Here is a 20017-nt window from a genome sequence, read left to right as displayed (position 1 = left end):
TCTTACCTTTGGGTAACACTTTTCTCTGACAAATACACCATCTTTCTCCAAATTCATCATCAACCGCTTACCTTCCCTCTAGTTCTCTCATCGATCATGTTATTGGTGTTTTTTAATTTCATATAGCATTGACCGGTTTATTTCTGGTCTCTGTGGCACAGTACAATTTGGTTGAGCTGAAATGGTGATACAAGGTGGGTGTTGTTTGAGTAGGCCGTGTCACTTCTGGTGATGTTGCAGATATTCTTTAGTCACAGGGTCACTCTGACTTGTCCTGGCTCCCCATCTGGACTGTTGAAAGGTTTCTGGATCCAATCTTTGCATAGTGATATTTTGTACAGATGATGCAGCAGCGGAAATTGTCTCCATCCATAAAATATTGCCTGTCGTACGTCACTCTTTGTCCTCCATTTTAGTCATCTAGTGCTTAAAGTGCAAAAGGCAGTTGTGCTTTAAAAAACCCATATCTACCATAGATATACAAAGTTCTGTTTTGAATGTGATGTGGTTCGTTATCATTTCCTTCATTATTAAAAAAAGAAACGCTCTGCTACCTTTAGTTTCTCAAGACTGTTCCTTAAACCAAACAGCTCTCATCCCCATAAAAGCGGCTGGGCACTAAAACTGTAGTTTGGAGTTTGAAGTTCTATCATAAGTTTACTGTAAATATTAAGATTGTGTTGCTCAAAGCTGAACATTTTCTTTGTTCTTACATTGTTTTCTAAACCTTTCTCTCCTTTGTGCATGCTCTATCCCTCTTCCTTTTTCTTCAGCTGTCCCCTCTTCTGAAAATAATCATAGTACCTCCATGGAACAAATAAAAGGTCAGTGTGAAAATAATCTTGTGTAATTCTTTCTCATCATATTTATGATGCTTACTTAAACCAAAGCACAACTGCTATATAGCTTCTTTTTGCAGTTTTGTTGTTTATCCACATTTTAAACTTACGAAGGGAATAATTTAATTTGGTGTTTACTTTTAAACGCATAATCTATTTTCATGTTTTATTGTAAATATAGCAATAGCCCTATTTTTGACAGCAGCTGATGCAAAAATGTCTCTTGATGAGCCGAACATGTTTGATTATAATTACATTTTATTTTGTGGTTGGAAATTTAAGTCTATGTGTCTGCGTGATCTTATTTATTTGTGTGGGGTGGGGGTACTATGACACAATGGCCCTCATTACAAGTCAGGCGTTAACGGTTTAACGGCGCCATCGGCGCCGTTAACCCTTAATGCCTGATTCACACTTTAACGCCTGCTTTTTGCAGGCGTTAAAGTCCAAGGCGCTAAGCGACCTTGGTGCTAATTACGGCACCGTAATTTACGGTGCCGTAATTAGCGCCTTCCCCATCCCCATTTTGCCCTATGGGGCAAAAATGGGAATGGGGAAGGGCAAATGGTGAATGGGGAATTACCGCCCCACTCACCTTGGAATGGGGCGGTAATTCCACCATCCACCATGGCGGAATCCTGCATGGACCATGGTGCTAATAGCACCATGGTCCACTGCCTGCCATGTAATGAGGGCCAATGGCTTTTTTAAATTAAAAAAGCGTATATTTATTTAAAAATTTATTGCTGGGCATTTTGAATGGTTTTTTCCTGGCATCTAAATAACCTCATAGGTGACTCCTTTTCTAGAACATTCACATGTCATGTGAGAAGTGATGACTTCTGTTCCACTTATGTTTGAAATGAATGCATTAAGTCTCTTGTAAGATCTTGGATGTCAACAAGGTGGGCTCAATTCCAGTATTAGAAGATATCCTCCACCAATGTTGGTCCTGGTTTTAGTATGAGGTGGTTGTAACAGTAACAAACATTGACATCAGCTGCAGAAAAGAAAAATGTTACAAGGCCGCCTGCAACGCTGCACAATATTGTCAGGACAGGTAGTGAGTTTTTCTGTAATTGGGTTACAGTTTCAGAAACAATTGTATGAAGCTTTTCACCTAATAGAACATCATGTACAAAAGAAAAAAGAAAAGGAATAGTAAAGAGAGAGAAGTACAATACATTATACAATTTTCCCTTAAAGTTGAGGGTTAATAGGAGCGGCACTGCGCAGTGTTACAAGTCTTTCTCCTCTGGCTACACAGATTAAAAGCCTGACCCCTGCAGAGAATAGTTGTGAGCACTGCATGAAACCAGTTTCATGTTTGTAAGACCTCTTTCAGAAATAAACTACTTATAATTAAGGACATCAGAAAATGTAGGTTTGTGCCTGAATTGAGAAACGGTGGTAATGTGGAGTTGGTAAATCCGATAAAATACTTCTCTCAAGTTCGTTAGAGCGAGAGCCCCAATGTTGGAGTCTGTCAGTAAGTAGCCACAGGCAGAACATGGTCACAGAAGCCTTGGCATAGTGCTTAAACACTGTAATTGAGAATAATTTATAGTTTAGCCTATAGCAGACTAAGGTCAGTACCGGCATAGAACTAAAGCAATGAGATAGATTGGTGTAACAAGACTGGACAATGTGGGTGGAACAGCGATTAGAAAAGACCCACTGAATACGGCTGGATTAGGCTACAACTAGCTGTGCAGAGAGCACATTAAGAGCATGCACACATTTAGCAATAATACTATTAGCATTTAATGGTACTGGATAAATAACGGAAACCATTGATAGTAAAGCAGCCACTGGAGCCACCTCATTCACAACACAGCCTCTGGAACCACAAAAATGATTAAGGCCATGAGACCCAGAGGATGTAGAATGGTGTAGACTAGAACCCTGACTCTGGGAATGGAAGACTTGCACCTTGCATATTCTCTGATTTGATCATTTTTCTTTCTCCCCCTGCCTTTCTCTTGATTCTCTGTTTTTTGTTTTTTTCGAGGCAGCTTGAGTGGAGAGGTGGGTAGGCAATCGAGCTATTTACGGTTGCCGTTCAAGGAAAGGTCTATTGTGTTGCAAAAAGAGAGATTTGGACACTCTTTCATTCTGCACAGCTTATGCCCTAACCTTCCTACTTTCTCTAGCCCAGCAGTGTTTAAATGTTGGCACAGTCAAGGTGTATCTGGCTGAGTTTCGGTCTTTAAAAGAAACCCAGAACAAGGTTCCTACTTTACAATTAGAACTGTCATGCAAGTTCAGTCATTTAGTCAGCATGTTTCAATGGATTTAATTCTGCCACAGATTCTGCATCTTGATAAATAGTTATTCAGCGGCAGCGGCTCGGAAAGATTTTTGACCGGGGAAGTGGTGCCACTTGATATCGTCATCAATGACTCCCTCCTATACGGACGTGCCATTTCCTGGACATTGGATGTGATGTTGCGCCCCCTTACCTCAGTTTCTTTTTTCCGTGAGCTCAGCAAGCGAATCGCAACACGCTCATTATCTGATTCTAACAAATTCGCTCCGAAGTCATTATATCGGGCCTAAACCGTCCGGGTTTAAATGCTGCAAGGACTGTAACTCAAAAATTTCCTTCACAACCCCCTTGCACTATCTGTGTGTGGTGTCTTGATGTTGGCCATGATACAAAGCAATGTGGTTCTTGTCTGGCGATGAAGGTGGTGAAAGAATGCTCTGCAAAACTGCCACTCGGTAGACCGCTGTCAAAATCCCTGGCCAAGTGGCTTCATAGGTCCTCGGAGTATGATACAGAAGGGCCTATTCCTGAGAAACATTGAGAGGGACGTGGCCATAAGAAGCCCAAAAAACACTCACACTCCCACTGTGAATCTCACCACTCATCCTCGTTGTTGCACAAAAAGAAACACCAACACAATTCATATTTGTACCCAGCAAAGGGTTCTCCTAGGGAGGAGTGGGAGGACTTCAAATACCAAATGTTTAAAGTTTTTGAAAAGGCTTCTGCTGCTACGGCTTTGGGCTTGATGCCGCAGGTGGATATGACTCCAACCGTGCCCAGTCTGTCTGGAACAGAGGCATCCAAGGCAGGTTGAACGCTCTCGAGTGGGACCCCAAAGGTGAAACCTCCTCCTGCGCTGATACCATTGGCAGCCCCCTCAGGCCGAGAAGCCCTGTCGGCACTCAACTCGGGACGAGAAGCCCCTCGACGGCGGAACTCCCACAAGATAGAAGCTTCATACCGAACACTTCATCCATGTTCTTCAACTCAAGGGCAACCAGATACCATTTGAGTTCGAGAAGATGGGAGGTGCTGCCTTGGATCCATTACCAGGCTGGGTTACTGCAACTGGTGCAAGGCCTCGCGATGCCAATGGTTTGGACACATCGCCAGATGTGGAATTCCAGCAGCTAAACCCATATGTGCACCCAAACGCACAATACCGCAAGGCAGTCGGGAAGGTCGTCATGGCCATCGGGCTCGGCACACCGTCAAAACCAGTGTCGCAGTACGACCTCACCGACATCCTTAACTGTGGACTGCAGACTGAGCCGGCTTTGCCCTTAAACGCTGCCATAGTGGATCCGGTCATGACCTTGTGGCAACACCTGTGCTCGATAACGGCAGTCAACACAGAGTTCATGAAAAAATACAAGCTGGCAAGAGGCGACCTTCCGTTCTCTAAGGTTTTCACCTCCGGGAGCATGGCTTTTAAAACTGTAAATGCCTCTTGTGCCTTTGCTAAATTCTCCTATATCCTCTGGCGCACCATTTCAGAAATATCTGATCACCTCCCAGAGGGAGAGGTCAAGAATGGCATCTTAGAGATAGTGGTTGATAACAAAGAAAATGCCTGTCAAGTGCTCCAAGCATGTTTGGACGCAGCAGACAGTATGGGTTTATGCCATGTGCATCTCGATGGTCTTGCGCAGGTCTGCCTATCTGAGGGGCTCAGGATTTTTCCCTGAACATTCAGTCAAAGCTGCTGGACCTTGCCTTCGACTGTGAACATCTTTTTGGCCCGAAATCCGATGAGTCACTGTAAAGGTTGCAGGTCTTGAAGCTGACCGCTAAGTCACTAGGTTCATTCTGCATTCTGCCTTTGGGTCCAGAGGGTTGCCAGACATTTCGTCGAAAAAAATTGATCGACCAGACAAATGGTCGAACCAATTTGGTCGAAAACCAAATGGTCGAAATTTTTTTTTTTTTATTTTAACCCTTTTTTTTTTTTTTGGGGGGGTCCCCCCCCAACCCCCTTTTTTTCTCTAAAAACCCCTTTTTTTGCTAAACAAAAACCCGAAAAATAAATATATAAATAAAAAAAAATTCGACCATTTGGTTTTCGACCAAATTGCGTCGACTAAATTGCAGTCGACCAGTTTTTTTTCGACGAGTTGACTGGACACCGTCCAGAGGACGGGGTTACAGGAGATACTGCACCTTTCCCAGAAGGTCTCAAGTGCTCCAGGCTAAACAGGGGCAACGTAGGTTCCCGCAGCCAGGTAGAGGAGTACTGCTGTAGTGTTGATGGCGCCTGAGGCTGGGTGGATAGCTCAGGGACAACGTGGTCACCTTGGAAGCAAGACGACGCTGAGCAACAAAGGTTTGATCCCCGGGTGCACGCTTGGAAAACCAATAGGTTTTAAGTGCGTTATAAATAACCCATTACACACTTACACTCAGAAACCTCTTTGAGGTCTTGAACCATAGTTCGCTGGTTGGAGGGATAGTTTTCAGGTTTCTGGGCAAATGGAAGGAAATAACTTCCTTCGCCTGGGTCCTTAGTAAATCGAGTGGGGTTACTGCCTCCCGTTTACACCTCTGGACAGACCTCCACCTTCTTCCCGACAGCCAGAACGGGAGCTGCAGGCCCTTCTTTTGAAGGGCGCAGTAGAGGCAGTCCCAGCTGAGGGAATAGGCCCGGGTTGGTACTTACAATACTTCCTGGTTCCCAAGAAAGGGGGAAGACTCCGTCCCATTCTGGACCTCAGGAATTTGATCAAATTCCTGAGGAAGGACAAATTCAGAGTGGTTATGTTGAGGAAAATTCTCCAGGCTCTGCAGTTCCAAGACTGGCTGGTGTCGGTGAGCCTTCAGAACGCTCATGTGCCTATCCACAGGAAGCACAGGTGGGTACTAGGGGACATGCATTACCAAATCAAAGTGCACCCTTTTGGCTTGACCTCTGCCCCCATGGTCTTTACCAAGCTGATGGCAGTAGTTGCGGCCCACCTCAGGAGAGCCAGCATTTTTCATACTTGGACAATTGACTGATCCAAGCACAGTCACCGGAACAGGTTTTGAGGCATCTCGAGGACACCGTTACTACTGCACGGTTTCACCCAGAATGTACATAAATCACAAACCTCAATAGCACAAAGACTCCAGTTCATCAGAGCGGTCTTGGGCACTGCAAGGGTGTCGAAGAAGGAATCTGACACAAAGGTGGAATGGTGATAGTTATACTATCCCTATCTTCTAAGTGGGGTTTCACTGCCTCAAAACTAAAGGATCCGTCAGAATGTCAATCAAAATCAAACTCCACTGTCCCATGTTGCAGCCTACTTATATCCTTTAAACTACAACTAAAGAATAATCCAACAGAAAGTTCCTTCTCCAGGAGAATGTCTCCCTTCTCCTGATATTCAGTGTTTAAAAGAATGTTTTCTTGCAACAAGAACGCCAGGGGGAATGGCTCCCTTCCCCTGGCTTGCGGGTTACACACAACCTTTACACAGCTCCCAGTTCTGGACCAGGAGAATGACTCCCTTCTCTGTACAGGTCTGTACAGTTCAAAATAAGACCAGGGGTAATGACTCCCCTGTTATCACCCATAATATAAATCTTTCCTGACTGACCGTGCTCAATCTCTCTCCCTTCTTCCGTTTCACGCCAAACCAGTGCCTCTTACTTCCGGTGTCCCCAAACACTCTGCTCTGTCTCCCATTCTCTTTAATGTGTTTTTCCAGCCTCTGGTCGGGCTTATCCAAACCCACGACCTCCGTTGCTACTCCTATGCTGATGACACCCAAATCATTGTTCAGCTGGCTCAGGTGAACACGGCGTCTCAACTGCGGGGTTGCTTGAAGGCTCTGGGTTGCTGGATGAGAGACAACTGGCTTAAAGTGAATGGGGACAAGATGGAGGTACTGGTCATGGGTCCACCTTCCTCCTCCTTCCTCTCTCTTTCCTATGTTTGTACTACAGATTTCTTGCCAATAGCTCTTGGCCAGCCCCTTACTCCTGTTTCAGCAGTAAAGGAACTTGGTGTGAAACTTCAATCATCTCTCTCTATGAAAGATCAGATAGCTTCTGTATGTAAGACTGGACACTGCAAATTGAGGATGCTTTGTAAGGTTTTACCCTTCATTCCTTCTCGATTTCATGCCCCGGTGGTTAATTTGTTAGGCATGAGTGGGCTCGATTACTGCAATTCACTCTATCTTGCTCAGACTGCTTACTTGGTACATCAGTTATGTTCAGGAGAATTCTCTGCCAAAGCTAATTTCCCAAACCTAGTGAGTCCCCCAGCAGCTTTGCTGGATTTTTGGGGTTTATTTTTTTCTCCTGCTAAGAGTGAGACTCTTTTTCTCCCACTCTTGGGCATGATTTGAGAATGTCCTTTGACTATGTAATATGTTTTATGGGCTATAGGGTCTTTTACTCCATAGGGCTTCATGTTTTTTTGGTATGTGTGTTACACAGCACCCTCAGTGTAGTAACACAGGGGTGTCATAGTGACCCCCAAACATAGACTCCATACCCTGGGACTGACTACTTTCTCCCAGGGCATGTAAAGTCACAATTGGCTTTACTAGTCTCAAATTGTGAACAGAACAGTACAAACCATCATATTGTGGAAGTACTGGTAGAGGTAATTCGATTGCCCCTGGGTCTGTTTTCCAAGGGGGCACTGTCCAGTCCCCCCCTTGTCGTGTTTCTGGCTGGTGGCAGTGGATACCACGCAAAATATTCCACCGGAATATTTCCTATGGGATTTTCCCATTCATTTTAAACGCACCACTTTTTGGTGCAATGTTAAAGATACCGCCAGGTTATTTATTTAATATTTATTCCCCAGTTGGGTCTTTTTGCCAGGACTCGGTTTTAAAATGGCGTTTGTGTTCGCTTCTGAAACTCTAACCCAAGTCGAGCCCTTTGTTCCACTTTTGGTGGGCTTCTCCACAGAAGCCCTCCAAATGGTGCCACTCTGTCTGGGGTCAACAGGATGTGTGGGAGGGGGATTAGGCACCCTGGACTGAGTTGCCTTGGCAACTCAAGTCGCACTCTTGTGTGATTGGCCCAGTGGTGAGCCGCCCGGCTCACCACTTAGCATGTTTGAGTGACAGCTAGGCTGATGAATGGGGGTTTTGCTGCATAAAAGCAGGGCTTTGGGGACTGGAACTTCAGAAGTCGCCACAGGACCTAAAGAATCCAAAGAGGGGAGAAGCTGAGCCATCTACACCGATGACACCATCGGTGGAGCCCTGCTGTACGAAACTCACCACTTCCCCGACGACAGAGGAGATCTTCTTCCCAGAGAGTCTTCTTCCCTTTGAGCTGGTGGGACCAACCAGTTCGCCTTTTTCGCCTTCCTGAATCATCTCGTGGTCGAATCGCCCGTGCCAAGCACCCCGGCGGCCGGATAGCCACGCTTCACCACTACCGCAAATAAAAGGGTCGTACCTTTTAATCGGGAAACTCCGCGGCTGGTTTCTTTCCTGGCAGTGCAACAACCTCCAGCTTTCTTTCTCGTCGAGATCATCTCTTCCTCTGGTTGAAGCCACGACTTGCACCCGCTGCCAGGAACAACTGCCCCCGCTGGAGCTTCCTCACCATTTCAGGTACTGTGTCCCGCCTGGTCTCCCTTGCAACAGATCGTCCAAGGTGTCCCGTAAATCCTTGACTTTCTAACTGGGTTGACCTCAGACCTGCTAACTTTGCATTTCTGACCTGATCCAACCTCTTTTTGACTTTTCTGCAAAGACTTTGAGTGCATTTCCACTGTGTGATCTTGGGCACATTCCGCCTTCCTCTCTCCAAGAGTGGGCCTGGCCTATGAACTCTTTGCTCTACAGTAGACCCTGCCTTTCTTGACTTGCTGTGGTTTCTTAAAAGTGTTGGTACTGTGTTATTTTCCTACTCTGCCTTTTCTCTCCCTTTTTAAACCAATTATTGGAGCGCCATCAACGGTTACATGCTCACCTCTGTTTTGCTAAATAAATGGTGTCTTAACCTAGACTTGTTGAATAATTAAGTAGGGAGGTGTATATACTTATAGTGACTGTGTTTGAACTTGCTTGACATATTAGTGCCAGAACCGTCACGGCCCCTACGCTCACAAACTCTCTCACTATTCAAGTGCTGTGTGTTTGACAAACACGCATGGGGGGCCTGGCCTTTTCTGTGGCTGTGGCCAAGTTGTGTAACTCTCTCTGTATAGCCCTTTGTGCTAATGCGAACCGTCTTAGTTTCTGATGCCCCCTGAAGGCTTTCCTTTTCTAGTCACTTCTCCACTTGTACCCTCTATCTCCGGTATAGTGTCAAGATGCCTTTTGTTTGGCGAATGTAGCGCTTAATAAATTCTAATAACATAACCTAACATTACTCAATGAGCTGTACCCTCAGTGATCATCCTTGTCCCCACAGGTGGTGTCCCTCCCCACGAGGTCGTCCAGCATTACACCACCCTTATGGGGATTATTGGGTAGCACTGCATCTCCCGAGCCTCATGGAAAAGGGCTTGCTCTTGGGGAGAAGTGACGACATCTTAGGAATCGTTGCAACACCCGGGAAAGGAAGGCTTTTCCTCTTGGAGAGAGGCACCAACTTGGCACACATGTCTTTCAGAACGCAATCAGTCTCCCGGCTTTTCTGTGCCTACTGAGCCTCATGGCATCCTGTATCTTCCTGGTGCAGCAGGTGAGACTCTGGATCAGATCCCTTCAGTGGCTTCTCTGTAGACAGTGGTCGCTGTACTTTGGCAAGATGTCTGATGTCCACCAGGTGTCGAGGTCTGTAGTGAATGACATGACCTGGTGGAGCGAAAGATCGAATATGTTGTTGGGAAAATCTTTCTGTGCGCAATAACCGGAGGAGGAGATTGTTATGGACACCTCGTTGAAGGATTGGTGAGCTTGTTGCTGCTCTCTCCAGATCAGCGGTCATTGTTCTCAGAAGGAGAAAGGTTACCACATTAATTTGCTAAAGCTGTGAGCAGTCAGACTACCCCTGACGGTGTTCGTGCCTTCTCTGCACAGTAAACATGTCCTGTTGTTAACAGACAACACAGTGACCATGCACTACCTCAACAAGCAGGAAGGCGTGAGATCACTGCCCCTGTGCAGGGAGGCCATGCAACTATGGTTCTGGATGCTGGAGAACAACTACTCAGCCTCTGCAGCTCATCTGGCAGGTGTGGAGAATGGGCTGGTGCAGTGGTTCTGAGTAGGCAGAGCTCAGTCTGCCATGAACGAGAGCTATGCCAAGAGGTTGTTGCTGAGAACTTCACTCGTTGGGGCAACCCAACAGCAGACGTGTTTGCAGCGGACAACACAAAATGTGACTGAACAGTTCTGCTCGAGGAAATTTCACCCCCGGGGGCCATTGGGGTACGCGTTTCTGGTGGAGTGGGTCTTCAACCTCCATTATGTGTTCCCATCGATACCAGTCATCCTTTGGTTTCTCAGGAGGTTGATGAGATTCAGGGTGCACCAGATCCTAATTTCCCCGGACTGGGCAAGGGCGGATGCGGTACTTGAATCTCCTGGAACTGGCCATATGCCTGCCTCTCCGGCTTCCTCGGAGGCCAGACCTCGTGTAACAGCTGGGAGGCAATGTGCTTAACCAAACCCAGACCCTCAACCTGCATGCTTGGCTCTTGAGAAGCTGAGGTATGGGGACTCAGACTTTGATGCAGAGGTGCTAGAGGTGCTATTGGCTGCACGCACACAGTCCACTAGATCCCTTTATATTTGCAGATGGAAGAAATTTGTGACTTGGTGCAAGGCAAAAGGAGTTGGCCCCATGTCGTGTCTCACCTCCTCAGTGATGCAGTTTTTATTGGCCTTAACCAAATCAGGCCTACAAGTGGGCACGTTCTGGCTGCTCTTTCCTTATTCAGAAGGACACCAGAACAGTGTTCCTTCTTTACCATCCCAGTGGTGGCCCAGTTTTTGAAGGGCCTGGTTAATTCTTTCCCTTCTTTGCCTTTTGTGATGCCTGATTGGGATTTGAACTTGGTTCTCACCTTCTTAATGGCAGCTCTGTTTGAGCCTTTGCATTTTGCTCCCATCATTTTTGCCACATTAAAATCTGCTTTATTGATGACAATCACGTCCCCGAAAAGGTCAGTGAATTGCAGGCGTTCCCTTGTAAAGCCTCTTTCCTGAAGTTTTTTAAAGACAAAGTATCCCTGACGGTGTGCCCAGAACTTTTACCGAAGGTGGTGTCAGAATTGCATCTGGGCCAGAGCATGGATTCCCAGCGTTTTATCCTCCACCCTATCCTTCGAAGGACGAGGAGAGGCTCCACAGATTGGATCCCAAGAGGGTGCTAAGTTTTTACCTGGCCAGAACGGGCTCTTTCAGGAAGGATAACTGGTTGTTCATTGCATTTTCGCAATCCAGGTTGGGGTGAGCAGTTACTAAACAGCTCACGCTGGATAGTGTTGTGCATTTGTGAATGTTACCAGAACACAGGTAAGGAGGTTCCAGCAGGGGTTTACGGCCTCCGATGTTCTTTAGAGTGGAGTGCTGGCTAAAGAAATGTTTCAAATGGATTGTGTGCTCTCACGTATTCCTCATTTTATGATATTTCCATATCCAGCTTCAGCTGCTTTGGACATTTTTTTAGCAGAGGGCACTGCGTGTCAATGTCGGTCGCCTCGATGTCCCTCGGAGGCCTCCGTCTCTATGTCAACGTCATCGATGGTATAAAGCGCACGCAGCAACCGTTGGCTTCAGTTCCATTTTTCCGCAAAAGTTATCGCTTCGGATATGATACGCTTCGGTTCCCGATCAAGAATTTTCGAGTATATTATTGAGAAATGACATCATCATCAGCATCTTCGACTCTGAGATCAGGGTTTAAGAAGTGCCAAGATTTTGGGGGCAAAGACATCCCTGCGGACCCCCATCAGGTGTGTCTGTGGTGCCTTGGTTCCTCTCACGCTACCTTCGACTGTAAGGCCTGCCTATTGATGATGGCTAAAGCCTTGAAAGAGCGAAGAGGGTAAATTAGCGGCAGCTAGGTCAAAATCCCCTTCTATGTCTTCAGATGAGTCGAGAAAATGTTCTTGTCGTAAAAAGACAAAGTGATCGAGATCACGCAGTGGTTCTCACCACTCGTCATGTTCACGACAGTCGAGGAAAAGGCACCATAGGTCACCGTCTTCGTTGTCGAGTTTCCTCCCCAGAACGGTTTAAATGCCCAATGAAATCGGCCTCTTCAGATGAGTGGGAGAAGTTCCGAATAAAAATGTCTGTTTTTGAGAATGTGGCCTTGACCCCCTCTAAAAGTCATGAAAGCTATGTCCAGATTGAAAAACTCGACAAGAAAAAGGATAAGGGCAAAAACCATGCACCTCCGGGCCTGGAAGGCAAGGAAATATCTCCTTGAGGGTGGTCAAAGGATCCCTCAAGTCGAGACAAATCTTCCTCGAGGAAGAAGTCATCGATGCCATCAGCGCTGAAAGACTCCTCATGGGACCATGACAGGTCCTCGACGCCAAAGGCGTTAGACAAGTCCTTGACGCAGAGAGCGTCAAAGCCCTCGACGTCGACTGTGTCGAAGATTTCGGCGCCACCATCATCGCACAAAAAAGCTGTATACACCATTACCAAGAAAGGAATTTTTGGAATTTTTTTAACCACTTTCTTCGATTTATGAGGAGGCAGAACATTCTTCGGATGATTCACAACCTTTTGGTCTTCAATATGGAACACCTGGGTTCCCTGAGCCTTTGAATCAAGACAAAAAAATGTACAGAAGTCACTGCAGAATGTAAGTGTACTCGGTACATCACCAGAATTAGAGTTTGGGAGGCCGGACCCTACTGAACATTCTGAAGGGTCTTATAGACAGTGAATGTCTAGGGTGGTAGAGTATATGGGGTGGAAAAGACCAACACCAATATACAAACAGGATGATCTAACTGACATCCTAGATAAGGGACCCAGGAAGACCCTATTCTTGCTTTTCATGTGGCATTGCAAAGGAGACTGAGTTCAAATTGGAAGACACCAGGATTGATTCTGGGAGTAAATAAAAAAATTAACATCTAAATACAGGGCGTCCAGTAGTGACCCCAGTTACTTGACAAAGCATCCCACTCCTGAAAGTTTAGTGGTACAACCTGCCACATCAACCTCTATGCAGAACGCATACCCAACTATTCCCCCAGACAGAGATGACAGGCGTTAAAATGCGTGGGCCAAGAAGGTTTTCTCTGCTGGAAGTATGGCCCTAAAGTCAGCAAATGCTACATGCACATTGGCCAGATTCACTCACATTATTTGGGAATGTGTAGCAATGACGGCTGATCATATCCCCAAAGGGGAGGAAAGGGACAGATTTTTTTAATCTAGTCAAGCATGGGAAAGATGCAATGTGCGAATCCCTCCAGACAGGTCTCGACACTGTTGACAGCATCAGGAGGTCCTTGGTGGCTAGTAGAGTTATGCACTGATTTGCCTGGTTAAGAAAGTCTGGTTTTGCTCCAGATGTACAGTCCAGATTGCTTAACATGCCCTTTGATGGTACACATTTATTTGGTAGCAAGGCTGACGAGAGTCTAGAGAAATTACAGACCTCTAAAGCGGCAGCAAAGTCACTTGGTGCTGCTATTAGACAGCCACAAAACTGCCCCACCGGCACACCTTGGAGCGGTAGGTCCTTTCGCTTTTACTCAGTTGGAAGGGGGAGAAGACTGTCCAATCAAAGAGGTCAGAAAATATTTCCCTGTGGTGGAAGGGAAAGAGGTACTAGAACCGCCCAGGGAGCAGCTGCTTTACCATCAGCCATTGCTCCAGCCGGCCTCTAGAGCTCTCTGAGGTCTTAGTTCACAAGACCTCAATGGGAGGCAGACTGTCGCTGCAGCTGAAAGAGTGGCGAGGCATTACATAAGATGCATGGGCCTTAGAAACAGTTGCCCAGGGTTACTTTAATAAAAAGCTACAGAGTCATCCACCGGGAAACAGCTCTTTCAAATTTCCAGATACGCTCCTTATGCATGAAATATTAACCCTGCTAGAGAAAAGTGGTATAGAACCAGTACCTGTAGCGGAGAGGCACAAGGGTTGGTACTCCCCATACTTCTTAATTTCAAAAACGGACGGAGGATTGAGACCCATCTAGGATTTAAGCGACTTGAACACGTTTTTCAGGAAGGACAAGTTCAAGATGGTTACCCTTTTTCAGATCCTTCAGGCCCTCCAGCTTCAGGACTGGATGGTATCATTGGACCTTCAGGATGCTTACTTTCATGTGCCAATTCATCACAAGCACAGAAGGTACCTGAGGTTCGCAGTTGGCGGTTCTCATTATAAGTTTTGAGTTCTGCCATTTGGGCTGACCTCCTCGTGAGGGTTTTCGCCAAGTTAATAGCAGTGGTGGCAGCAAGTGTCAGGAGAGGGGAGATTCACGTCGACCCCTACCTGGACGATTGGCTGATCAGGACACGTTCCCCCGAACAGGCCCTGGAACATCTCAGCTCCACCTGTCACTCCCTTCACGGACTGGGCTTCTCCCAAAACTTCAAGAAGTCTCACATGATACCATCTCAAAAGCTCCTATTCATTGGAGCAGTCCTGGATGCATCCCTGGGAAAAGCCTCGCCACCAGAGGTGAGGGCTCAAGACATTCTACAGATGGTCACCAAATTCCAGAGTGCCCAACGTCTCCCGGCCTTCAACTTTCGGAGGTTGCTTGGCCTCATGGCATCCTGCATTTTTCTGGTGCCAGAGGCGCGCCTGAGAATGAGATCTCTCAAGTGGGTTCTCAGGACTTAATGGTCTCAATCCTCAGGCAGAATGTCAGATCTCTTTCAGGTTCCAAACAGAGTCGCTCAGGATCTCCTGTGGTGGACCTGCGAGGACAACCTTTTGAAGGGAGAACCTTTTTGGCAGCCATGGTCGGAGATAACGGTAGTAACGGATGCCTCACTCACAGGGTGGGGAGCACATACCAACGGCCTGACAGTCAGCGGTCGATGGTCTCCATCAGAGTCCAAACTACATATCAACCTGTTGGAGCTGAGGGCAATCAGACTAGCGCTGAAGGCCTTTCTGCTCTCTATGCAGGGGAAGAACGACCTGATAATGACGGACAACACAGTGGCCATGTACTGCCTCAAGAAGAGAGGAGGTCTAGAGTCACTACCACTGTGCAGAGAGGCAATGCAGCTCTGGTTCTGGGCAATTCAAGAAGGAATCTCCCTATCAGCAGTTCACTTAGCCAGAGAGGAGAACACAACGGTGGACGCTCTGAGCAGGCAGAGCACAGTCTCCCACGAGTGGGAACTAGCTCAGGAAGTCCTTCAAGAGATCTTCACCCTTTGGGGAACCCCTCAAGTGGATCTGTTCGTGACAGGTGTCAACGGGAAGTGTGAACGGTACTGCTCAAGGTAATTTCCCCTAAGAGGAGCTTTAGGAGACGGATTCGTAGTGGACTGGGACTTTCCACTCCTGTGCGCATTTCCTCCAATCCGTGTCATTCCTCAAGTCATCAGGAGGTCGGGAAAGTTCGGAAATCCATGATCCTAATGGCTCCCGATTGGGCCAGGAGGACGTGGTACCCGGACCTTCTAGACATGTCCATCTGCCCTCCGATACGTCTCCCACAAAGAGAGGACCTTCTCTCAAGAGATGAGGGTTGGGTTCTCCATCCAGAGGTCAAGACTCTCAACCTTCACACATGGTTTCTGATAGGTTGAGATACAAGGATTGGGACCTTCCGGAAGACGTAATGGAGATTTTGCTTTCGGCCCGAAGGCCAGTAACAAAGTCCTTGTACCGCTGATGTTGGAACAAAATTCTGCAGCTGGTGTAGGGATAAGAATGAAGATCCGTTTATGTTTGTTTATTGAATTTATATAGCGCTTATGTTTACATGGTGTTATCATTCTTATTGCACCTGGCCAACTTGGGGGTCCAAGTTGGTACAATCAAGGGGTATCTTTCAGCGCTCTCCATTTTTAAGTGCTCCTCTGAAGAGGTATCTTTCTTCAAAAATCCCCTTGTCATACAATTCTTAAAAGGACTGCGAATACATTTCCCCCAGTCCCATTCCAAGTCCCAACTTGGGACTTTTACTTAGTATTGAGATTTCTAATGTGTGCTCCCAGTGAGCCTAACCATACCTGTACTTTAAGGTTATTAACCTTAAAGACCATCCTTTTAGTGGTCATTACATAAGTCAGAAGGGTGAGTGAACTTCAGGCCTTGTCCTGCAAGCCTCCTTATACAATCTTCTATAAGTACAATAATTCAATCACTCATGATGATGAAGCTACTAACAGCATGCTAATTGTAATGGTTAAAATGGAAGACTTCAACTCAACAAGTTTCCCCTTAAAGCGTGGTGTCCCCCTAGGGCTCAATCTTATCCGTAAGGCAATTTAATGTTTACATTAAACCTCTAGCAAACATTACCAAACTCGTCTGAAAATCTTTCCAATTATAAAGAGATGGTTTTCAGGTATTGTTGACATTGCAAACTAATTACAGTCAGCTTATCATTGAACTAGTCCAAAGAATCCAGGTTTGGTCGATAGATGATCATCTCTGCTTAATCCTTCTAAAACAGAGATCATCTTCTTTTGGATTCTAATGCCTTTCAAATGGACACCCTTCAGGAGGGAGATCTCTCACAGTATTAGGTCCAAAATTCTGAACCAACCTCCCTACAAACCGAAAAATCGAATATACCCTCAAGAGGTTTACAAGGAATGTGAAAATCTGACCCCATGAACAGAAGATCTAACATGTATATGGCTGCGTACATTAACAAAATACCCCCATACTTGACTCTCCCACATTTATACCTTGTGACTAGTACTTCCACCCCGCAGCCATATTTAACCACTACCTGATAACGTTGAATTCTCCTGCCTTGGCCCTGCAAAAGGTTACTGAAGTTGTTCCTACGTTCACTTATTTTTGTGTGTTCTATCATGAATAATTGCAAGCAACAGAATATCTGTAGCCCATGGAACCTTAGCAAAAGCGTGCCTCACGTTATCTAACTCTACTGTCAGTTCAGATAAACACTGTAACTGAGCAGACTAATTGGGATTGCAGCCTCACCCCATGCTTCGTATTCTTGGCGTATATGTCACACCTCTGTATTGTACCCAATTTATGAAATTCAAAAATATGTAAATAAATAATGACGTATGTATGGAACATCTGACAAGTTCCTTCTTGGATTGTTTGTGTTAGTACCATTAATGTAGTGACCACATCATAATATAATTTATATTAATTAATTTACTTCTATTTAATTTCTTTAGCGAATGTTTAAAAAGGTTACTTTTTAGAAATGTAACGTGTCATTTGGGTGTGACACTTATAAGCTGGTTCTTAGAGCAGGAACAATGGCCCATTCTGATCACGAGAACTCCTCACAGATAAGGTTTCTGGGCTTGCAACATATGCTGAAATTTGTCAACCGACCTATAGTACCTCCCCTTTTTTGTATTCCAAATACATTCAGCTTTCAAACAGTCTTCTCTTGACTGGACCACATTTTATAAATTGGCCCAGAAGGAGGTGCCAGATGGGTTGGGTGTACCCTCTACCAAAGCTCAAGCTGCAACCTCTGCTCTCCAAAGAGATTTCCCCATTTGAGACATTTCCCAGGCAGCTATTTGTGCTTTATCTAACATGTTTGCCTAGAAATCATTGTTGGCGAGGATGCCAGGGTAGGTAGGTCTGTAGTGCAAAATGTTGTAATGACTGATTACAGCCTCTCTTTGTTATATGGCTTTGGTATCTTTCATAAGATAAGGAATATGTGGGCGGATTGATTGAAATATTTATAACACACATACTAAGCAGAATGAACTGCATCTAGGTGCAGATGGAGGCTAATACATGGGCGTCAAGAACACTTTCTTCCTATCACCCCTCTTGAATTGATTACTTAAAGAGAAAGATTTGTAAAGCTTTGTGAAATTGAAAGAGTTTCCTTCTGCCTGAGATCTCCAGGCAGACTGTTCCACAGTTTGGGTCTATAAACTGCAAACTGTATATCTCTCACAGAGAAACATTTGGGTGGTTGAACCACCAACGATAGTTTGTCTGCTGAGTGCAGCGTTCAGGCTTGTTGGTACCACAGTAGTTTTTCACTGTGGTATACTGGAGCAAGATTATTCAAACATTTGTAAACAAGAGCTTGAAATCGATTCTATCGCCTAGCGCCAACCAGTGCAAAGAGCAATGCAGGGCAGAGATTGGCGAAGATTTGGGAACCTTGTAAATCAAGCTAACAGCCGCGTTGTGTACCCTCTTTAGCTGGTTTAGGTGTTTCAGTGGAATACCAGCTAACATACCATTCACATAGTCCAATTGAGACGGCATGATCCTCAACAAACCTATGGGAGGGGCAAGCCATAACAAAAGCAAGGATAAAAAAAGATTGGATTTTTGATCCAACCTTAATTTTTACCGCAAAGTTTATCTTGCCATATGCAGCACAGATATTTTATTTTTGAGGCAAAACTTAAGCTAGAACCCAAAAAGTCGGGGCGGGTGGACAATTTTCCTTGTTCTGTGTCAAATGTTTAGGGCCAAACAGAGCCACCTCTGTTTTGTTCAGATTAAGTTGGAGCCAGTTCCAGGAGATCCAGTTAGCCACTTCTTCCAAACATTGTCCAGTTCTGTATAACGAGTCCTTAAAATTGGCCAGCTTTAAAAAAATCTCACTGTCATCGGCATATGTTTGATATCCAACCTCATGCTTCCTCAAAATGTCCATAATTACCTCCAGTAATGTTCTTTCTTACAATGCTTCCGCCCTGTAGGCGTTATCTGCTAAGCCTTCCTGCTTGATTTTTACCAAAGAGAGGGTGATATTGAAAGTGAGACCATCCTTCCACCAAAGATGGTGTCTGACTTCCATCTCTCTCAAAAGATCCATCATCCAGTATTTTTTCCTCACACGTCTAAAGCAGAGAAGCTATTACATTGGCTGGACCCTTTGCAGGCTCCCGCCTACTACATCACTTGTAAAAGGGACATTTGGAAAGATGGCCAGCTCTAAGTGGGTCCTGCTGGTGCCTGTGCTGGCAGGACTTTGACTAAACACACACTGCCAAGGTGGTTCATCCTCTGCATCTCGGAATGCTATGAGCGGACTGGGAAGGATGTTCATGATAGGCTCATTCTACCATAGTTCTGACTGCCAGTTCTGCTCTACAGTGGTGGGGCAAAGGCGGTCCCTGTCTTGCCCATTTTCAAAGCAGCTTGGGGGCTTTTTTGCACACGATTTCCAAACATTACTGTTTGGGTTCCCTGTCAGGGCTTTCTTTGGCATAGCAGTCCTCCAGAGTGTTTTAGTTTAGGTGGTGTCTTCTTGCTCTCCTCCCTCTTCCAGATCTCGTCCACATCTACGTACTGCTCTGGGAGTCTATCAAAGATGAGGATTTAGTTGGAGGAAGGAATCCACTAGAGGAACAAAAAATTACTTACCTCTCAACCTGCCCCTTTTTGCGAATAGCTAGTAAAGGCATAAGTGAGGTCATGAGGCACAGATACATGATATATGTTGGCCATAATGTCATGTCTGCCCAGCCCGCACAGAGGCATCAAGGGAAGCCGCACTGAGCCCTTTGGTGGCAGAAAGATTTCGGAGGATCAGCTGTGCTGGAGATAGAATATAATAGATGATGAATCTGTGTCAGGAAGAACATTACTGGGAGGTCATTACTTTGTTGATCTATGCAAAAGGTTGTGGAGCTCAGACTATAAACACTTACTTTTAAAGCGGTATACTTCAAATTCCACTGTACTATAACTTGTCTTTTGGATGGTTATTTTTGAACAAGGCTAGTCTTGCCCAGATAAGAATCACTCATGGTATTATCGACCATGAGAACTCGTACTATAGCTCTACATAAATGCACATGCATTTAGACTCACTAAAAAGGGAATTTTGATGTCTGAATTTTGTTTGTGGTAAAATTCAA

General features: G+C 45.6%; 1 protein-coding gene across 4 annotated transcripts in view; it reads left to right on the top strand.

Moving 5' to 3' along the window:
• IFT88 (intraflagellar transport 88) overlaps positions 1-20017 on the top strand; it is a 2010164-nt gene that overhangs the window by 1823369 nt on the left and 166778 nt on the right. For 3 of the 4 annotated variants that reach the window (XM_069640003.1, XM_069640005.1, XM_069640004.1), the window contains one exon: positions 774-824. The exons of the other annotated variant lie outside the window; for it this stretch is intronic. In XM_069640003.1, coding sequence (XP_069496104.1) covers positions 774-824 — 51 coding nt within the window. The remainder of the gene's footprint in view (positions 1-773; positions 825-20017) is intronic. 4 annotated transcript variants of the gene reach the window in all.

The sequence above is a fragment of the Ambystoma mexicanum genome, chromosome 7q, assembly GCF_040938575.1.
Source record: "Ambystoma mexicanum isolate Mex_15411 chromosome 7q, UKY_AmexF1_1, whole genome shotgun sequence".
Taxonomy (NCBI): Eukaryota; Metazoa; Chordata; class Amphibia; order Caudata; family Ambystomatidae; genus Ambystoma; species Ambystoma mexicanum.
The sequence above is the reverse complement of the archived record's forward strand: the minus strand, read 5'-3'. Positions and strand labels throughout refer to the sequence as shown.